At 47.2% G+C, this 8,017-nt stretch overlaps 1 protein-coding gene across 1 annotated transcript; it reads left to right on the top strand.

The window, feature by feature from the left end:
• The first annotated feature begins 4,958 nt into the window (after window positions 1–4,958).
• Window positions 4,959–6,465, top strand: LOC120676838 (probable esterase PIR7A). Its single transcript, XM_039958167.1, has 3 exons — window positions 4,959–5,485; window positions 5,602–5,741; window positions 5,838–6,465. Exons 1-3 carry the CDS (start codon window positions 5,108–5,110, stop codon window positions 6,121–6,123), a joined length of 804 nt encoding a protein of 267 aa, XP_039814101.1. The 5' UTR covers window positions 4,959–5,107; the 3' UTR covers window positions 6,124–6,465.
• Window positions 6,466–8,017: the final 1,552 nt, after the last annotated feature.

The raw sequence follows: 8,017 nt of genomic DNA, 5'->3' as shown, positions 1-8,017 counted from the left end.
CATATAGTTCATCTAATTAATCAGCCAAGATCAGAGCCATATAGTATCGTGGTTGTACTGTTTTCCTGGGTGGTTCTCCATGTTCCAATTAAATCATATAATCTTGTAAATAAATCATAGATAGAAGTATGGTTAGGGTCACTTGCCTTTCTCCAACGAAAACCTACTCTTACTGCTCTTCAGCTTTTGCTCACTTGCAATTTTTGATTCGTCAAGCTTCAACAACGATACGTCTACTCGAAGCAATCATCGGACAAACATACAAACCAAACAACAAGTACAACTAAGAACAATACACCAAAATAAAAGAAAGACTTAAAAGAGCATACAGAAAGATAGGGCTCGTTGCTACAGTTATGAGAACGCAAGAAACGCGGAAAACGTAGCTAGGGTTGAAAAGAAACAGCTATCGGGAGATTTATGTTAACAAAGAAACTAAAGAACTATAAACTTCATTTATTTTAATTAGAAACCACATGTAAAAGACATTTAAAAGAAACACATTATATTTGTATTTATAAAATCGAAGTAAAACTTAGTCAAATTTTATATATAATTATCTATGTAGAAATTACACTAATTAAACAATTAATTAGAGAACAGGTATGTTGGAGCATCTAAACGAATAACTTTATGATTGATGTTGGCTTAACAAATTATAGCTAAAACACATTTATGTTGATATAATCAAGTTAACATTACTTATGAAAACCGGAGTAAAGACTTAATTGGATTTTAATTGAAACATTAGATGAGAGGACATTAATCAAATTAAATCTATAGTTAATTTCAAAACAGGAACTACCGCAAAACGATGCTACTAGACGAAAGCTTAGCCTATTAGAAGACTAGCGCAAAAAGAACGGGTCAAAACGGATTAAAAACGACAGTTCTATGCAAGAAACATGTTGCGGGGATCTTGTTGCGATTAAACATAGACTGCGAGGGTTAGCTGCTGATTTTTACAGGAGTCATAAAACTGAGCTTGCAAATAAATCAAAAGCTAGAGTTAGATCTAAAAAAGATCAAGGTGGAGCTGGACTGAAAAGATGTAATCTGCTAGGGGGTATTGTGCAGATTGGACATGATATAAAAAAATAACAGAAATTATATTGTTCTCCAGGGGCTAGATCGCAAAAACATCATCTCCTCCATGGCAGCCGTACAGGAGCTTTCTTCTGATCAAAATTGAAGTGATTTAGTCCATGGGAGAGGGGGAAAAGTGGGGGAAATAAATAGGAGATCAAGGGCAATCCGTTTTACCGCTTACTCATGCCGGAGATGCATCGTGGAGGTAGGAACCGAATCCGGAAGGAGAGGCGGCGGCTCTGGTTTCTTGTCGAGCAAAACTGGGCAGCGACGCAGGGTAGGAGGCGCGATGCAGGGGGGAAGGGCGTGTGGTTGAGGGCACAGAGGCCGAGCAGGATGGGGCGCTGCTTCAGGGGGCGCTGCTGCAGGGAGGGTCGCAGGGAGGCACGATGCAAGGGCCTGTGGGAGGCATGGCGCTGCCCAGGGCAACACACGGCAGGGTACCTATGCGGGGCCGGCGGCGCTCCTGGTGCTGTTGTGCACTCGGGAGAGGGGCGACGCAGGGGTGTCGTGAGTCGTGACTCGTGATGGCTAGGGCCGGCAGAGCAAGCAGGCTCAAGAGCTCGCCCTTTATGGTGACTCGGGACCCTATCCTGGCGTGCAAGACTAGGACTCGACATTGGTTTTAGCTCGGCTGGGCCGGCCAGGTGCGCGAGCTCGGCCCAAGAATTGGCATCGGCCAGAGACCCAAAAGGAAACCAACCTCGAAGAAAAGAAATTGGGGAAGAAGAGGCTGGGCTAGCGCTATGCGGATCGCAAAGACCCAGTCAACAGTAACACTGCACGGTTGGTGGAACTAGGCTGAAACGGGTGTGACCGATGTTGAACTTTGGTAGGCCGAAGATGAACGTGTGGTCGATTGAGCAGCGTTGAGCCCAAAGATTGGAAAAAGAAAGAGTCGTTTAGGTGGACAAACCGAACGGGAGAGCGGATCAATCAACAAGATAAAAGAAGGAGAAAGGTCGAGCGCTCTGCACCTTTTATAGGACGAGGATGGTCAGGCTTGAGCGATACATGTGATGATGATAGCAAACACGATCTATATCTTCTGGAAAGAAGCCCAAAACGAGCTCCAGACAAAACACTAACTCGGCCTGCAAGTGGCATTCAAGAGTACGATAAGGTCGAGCTTGTGCAGCCAGATCAAACTCATCGTCTTAGTGTGTGCGTAGGAAAGCAAGGATTGACACGGTATGGCTACCATGTGCAGGAAGAAAGAGGAGATTGATATGTGGGATGGGTAACTTCGGAGAGAGGGAAAGGAGTGACAGGATGGCTACTTATGCCGAGGAAAAGGACGGGAAACAATGAACGCTAAGATTGATTGAGATTGATCTGTACCAATGGACAGAATTCGAGTCACGAAGAGAAAGGGGCTTGTCGACCGATGCAGATCAAGCTGGGTCTCGAGTTTTGAGCAACGGTGCCGATCGTAGGAGTTGGCGCGGATGGAGCATCGTCGGAAAAAATACTAAAAATGAGTCACACGGCACTGTCTCGGGTATAACTTGATCGGGTAGAAAGATTAGACCTTGAAGAACTCAGATGGTCAAGATGAGTTGAATCCAGTCCGGGATTCATTTTCTAGAATATATTTTTATCTCACGCTTAAAACAAATCTAGAAAAGTCTAGATAAATATTTTAAGCCACGAAAAATATATCCCGAGTATTTGGAAATTCTTGAAAAATTTCTTAAAGATAGTTCGGGACACGAGAGTCCAAATAAAATATTTGAAGATCGTGAAAAAGATTTTAGAGTCATTCAAATAATTGATTTAGCTCACAAGAAAATCAGAATAATTGCCAGAAAAATTTGGAAAATTCTTGGGAAACCCTAAAGATGGATTAATGAATTTTAAAAGATATTCACATCCTAAAATTAAATATTTTAGGGTGTGACAGTCACAAAGCCCACGAACAATGTTGACGCCACACACATTTTCAGAAGATAATGTACAAGCCAAAAGAACAACCACCAATCGTTGACTAATACTGCCATTGAACAACATACTCACCCAGTGTCATGGCCGTTGCATATCCATACCATCCCTCGTAGCTACGCCGCTCCACTGTCACCCTCCATCTGAGGGCCAGGCCAACAATGTGGGGATTATGAATGGCAGAAGGTGCGCAAACCAAGACTCGCGAGATACGAAGATTCTCCATGAAGCTGATGGTAACACCTTTCGTAGCATATCCGGTCTCCGTGGATCCCCATCCAATGTCATACAAGGGGAAGAAGCCTTGTAGGGAATGACGGAAGGGATGGAAACACCACCTGACATAAGATTTGATGACACCATCAACAAGAGGACCGTCAACTGAGTAGATGCGCCAAATGGGGACACTCGCTGAGCCATGATGCAAACCAACGACCTGTATCAGCAGTTCCAAAAAATGTGCGTAGAAGAAGAAACAAAGGCACCCGGTATTGCCGAGAGCACAGGGGGCATTGTGAACAGCGGCATGAGGGAATCTCCAAAAGCGACGCCTTCACCAAGGGAACGACATCGAATCGATTGATGTCGCCATCCCTAAACAAGAAGATCGGAATGGATTTTCACCCAAAATCCCTCAGAATGGAACTTGGCTTATGGAGGTGCTACGGCGATGCCTCCAAGAAGGAATGTGAAACACAAGGACATCACAGCTGTCGGCACCGGCATTACACCGGGCAGAGCTTTCACCCAGCACCTATCAAACACCAAAATTGACCTGCAGTTGTTGAAGAACCGTACGGGCCGCACCCAATGTCGCAACGGCATGGAGGGATGGTGGCTGTGGCGGCCGTCAACCCGTGGAGCCGAGAAGATGCCACCTTCTGCGCTGCAGGAGCTGCACGTGGGGTAGCCAGCATTAGAGCAAGTATTATACTGAGGTGGAGGAGAGAGAAGAGGAGAGAGAGGGGAAGTGGACTGTTAGCTTACAGTCAGCTTCGGCACAAGAACCAAGACATTTTGTGAGATAGACAAGTGGGCCATGTATTTATGATGGAGGGCTAAACCATTATATAAATGGACTGGGAGATGAGCTGCAAAGGTTCTTGCAGCAAGTAGCAGGCTAAATCATTAGCCTTGCTCTTAGAGTGCCCAACCATGCGTCGAGCTACCGCCGCCGCCAGGGAGCCACCGAATCCAGCTGTTGAGGCGATGGCACGCCGTGCCAGCTGCGGGCAGGACATAGCAGGCGCCGGTTTTACTCCACCATAGACTGGAATGTGGCGGCTCCACCTGCGCCACCATGGGGTAGATCAGGGTGCTACGAGGCCGGATCTGCCGTCCGCCCCACCGTTGAATGGAGATTCTATAATGAGGGATCAACAAAAAAGGAGGGGGAAACGAGAGGTGCGGGGGTGCGAGCGAGTGCAGACTACGGCGTCGCCGCAGGCCATCGCCGTCGCTCACCCTCCGGCGGCGGCGACGGTCACCCCTCCCGCCGCCTTGAGAGACGGCCTTAATTTCAAGACTTTTGCTATTTATTTTTTGATAACATATTTTTTTGGTACCAAATTTGTCAAATTTCTATAAGTTTGATTGTGCTGCAACAGCCAGCATATTTAAAAAATCTGACAGATTTAACCATATCAAATGTGTGAACATATAACTAGACACTCAATCAGCTTATTCGGCTGGCTGGTCAGCTAAACAGACAACAGTATTTTTCTTTCACACCAATCAGCACCAGTTATCAGTAAGCCAGCAGTACCAGTCACCAGCGAACAGGTTGAATGAGAGATGAGAGTGAGAGAGATGTTTTTTTCAAAAAAAAGAAACTGGTTGTTCAATTATTGAAATATGGTGCTACATCTACCAACTCATCACACAGGACAAGCCTGAAAATAAATAAATAAATAACTTTTTTCAGTGGAAGAAAAGAAGGATTATCACCATATGTCCTCTTCTAGTCTTCTTCCTCCGATAGAAGTGTTATTGGCTTCTTGCGAGCCTTATCAAAAGGGGAAATAAAGAAAAGTGTTCTTTCGAGCAAGCCGCCCAGATCCATCTAACCGCAGAGACCATGGAGAGCGGCAAGAAACAGCGTCAGCACCACCACGTGCTGGTGCACGGGTTCGGCCACGGCGCGTGGCGCTGGTACAAGGTGGCCACCGCCCTGTCATCCGCCGGCCACCGCGTCACGGCGCTGGACATGGCCGCGTGCGGCGCCAGACCCGGGCGCGCCGAAGAGGTGTCGTCCTTCGAGGAGTACAGCCGGCCGCTCCTGGACGCCGTGGCCGCGCTGCCGGCCGGGGAGAAGGCGGTCCTCGTCGGCCACAGCTTCGGCGGGCGGAGCCTCGCGCTGGCCATGGAGAGGTACCCTGACAGAGTCTCCGTCGCGGTCTTCGTCTCGGCCGCCATGCCCGCCGCCGGGAAGCCCATGACGCTCGTCTTCCAACAGGTAACAAACTGAAAATTTATGCAAGGCCGAGCGTTGTTTCAATTCGTCAAAAAGGACAAGAAGCGTGGCAGATTTCACTCTAATTCAATCTAACCATGATCGCCTGGACTATCTAGCTTTTGCAAGAACAGCGGCCAGAAGATTTCTACATGGACTGCAAATTCGAAACGAGCGGCGATCCCGAGCATCCCGTGGAGACCCTTCAGTTCGGGCCACGGTACCTGGAGCAGAGACTGTATCAGCTCAGCCCCCCCTGAGGTAGGTACTAGCTTGCTAATTCGACATGACGCATCCTGGAGATGGTCTGTCTACTCCCCATCGTTCTGCTTCCTCTAAATGATGGCGCGGTGTAGGATCTTACCCTGGCGATGGCGGCGGTGAGGCCGTCACAGCGGTTCCAGAATGACGCGACGATGAACGGCGCCGTGCTGACGGCGGAGCGGTACGGCGCGGTGAGGCGGGTGTGCGTCGTCGCCGAGGAGGACGCGTTGTTCTCGCCGGAGTTCCTGCGGCGGATGGCGTTGTGGAACCCCGGCACGGAGGTGAGGGGGGTGCAGGGAGCTGACCACATGCCGATGCTCTCAAAGCCAAGGGAGCTCACGGAACTACTCGTGGAGATAGCCAACAAGTACAGTTGAGAGGCATGCATCTCTCCTTTTAAACCTGAATTACTCTGCAGAATGGTGTTCAAGTATGAATGTCAGAATCATTGTCCCGAAAAAATTGCCACGAGGAGTTTGCATCTGCCTTGTCATGAAATAAGATTGAGATTTGCTCCTCGTCAACTGACTAAAATCCAGCATATCTCTCAATGGACACCACCCAGCCTCATCTCCCTCAATCCCGGCAAGCTCCGGCGAGCTTTTAATGTCACAGATTGAGATTTAGAATGTCCAGGCATTTGTTGCAGAGGAAACTTCAGACATGACTGTAACTAGAACATTTTTCATAGTTGTCAAAACGAAACCTGCAGTTTTCAATTGCATGGACTTGCTACTGAATTTTTTGCTTAGGGGCTGTTTAGTACCCAAAATAAAAATTTTTGGATGTCAAATCGACTGTTTGACCAGATGTCGGGAGGGTTTTTCGGATACTAATTAAAAAACTTCAGAACTCACCTGGAAACCGTGAGACGAATCTTTTGAGGCCTTTAACTGCATCATTAGCACGTGTGGGTTACTGTAGCACTTATGGCTAATTATGCACTAATTAGGCTCAAAAGATTCGTCTCGTCGTGTACATTCAAACTGTGCAATTAGTTTTATTTTTTAACTATATTTAATACTACATGCATGTGTTCAAAGGGAGGTAAAAAATTTTAGGTGAAATTTTTTTTAACTAAACGGGCTTTTAATTATATTTTGATGGCTTATAGTATATATATGTCAATTTTAAAAATCATACGAACTTGTACTAGCTGGAAAATGAAATCGGTAGAAACGCTCGTTACTCGCACATGCCGCGGCTTGAAACAGAGGACAACGACATGACCGCCCGGTGAACCAAATCGCGACCACCGCAGATCATGGAGACGGAGAACCGGTCCATAAAAAACCAGCAGAAAAATCATGGAGAATGTGGCGGAACTCCGCATCGACGTGCAAAATTTCAAGGTCGATTCGATCTGTTGAGGGAGTTACGAAAATGACAAGTCGCCGCCGGGCATGGTCGGTAAATGAAATTTTTGCATAGGTATGTGGTATGCCGAACCAAAGTATTTATATGCAATCCAGTAAAATCTATTTATTAATTTGATAAATTTTATAAAAAATATCTAATAATTCAATACACAACTAATAAATGGTATAATAAGTGTTACAATCTAGATAGTTTACAATAACACACAAATAATTTGGAATATAAATGATATAAGCTTAAATAACAAATAGGATCACGACACTATTTTTCAGATCTACGCTTTCTAATAGCCATGAAAGTTTTGACTACATTGTCTTCATTCTAATCTTCCAATATGTCTCTCTTAATAAAGGTGGTATTTTCTATTATGCTGTGTTTGGATGTATATATTCAGCCTCAGAATTTGGAATTGGCATTGGTAGCTCCGAATATCGGATGTTTGGATGTCCTAGAATTCGGAATTGGAAATGAACCTCAATACCAAATGACATTCACCCCGCCCTCACCCCTTCACTTCCAATACCGAGCCCTCCCCCTCTGTATTGGTTGGAAACGTCGCGCCCATCTCCCCCGCGTCTTCTCTCCTCTATCTCCTCCGCGGCGACGGCGAGCCACACATCCCCTCCCCTTCCAATGGGTCGTGCTGCCACTCCCAGCCAGCGCGGGCTGGCTGCGCCACCCCTCACCTTCCTGCGGGCCGGGCCATCACTCGACGGGGCCGGGTGGAGAACCGGCGACCGGCACGTGCACCTCCTCGATGGGGCCAGGGCGGAGGAGCGGCTTCCAGCGCACCTCCTCGATGCGGTCAGCACAGAGGGGCTCATCCCCATGGGTTACGCCCCCTCCTTTCTTCCCCACGACTGGTGCAGTGGCGCCTCATCCCCTTTTCCCTCC

The sequence above is a fragment of the Panicum virgatum genome, chromosome 5N (assembly GCF_016808335.1).
Source record: "Panicum virgatum strain AP13 chromosome 5N, P.virgatum_v5, whole genome shotgun sequence".
In the NCBI taxonomy this organism is placed as follows: Eukaryota; Viridiplantae; Streptophyta; class Magnoliopsida; order Poales; family Poaceae; genus Panicum; species Panicum virgatum.
Note: the sequence above shows the minus strand (reverse complement) of the source record. Positions and strands in the feature narration are given on the sequence as shown.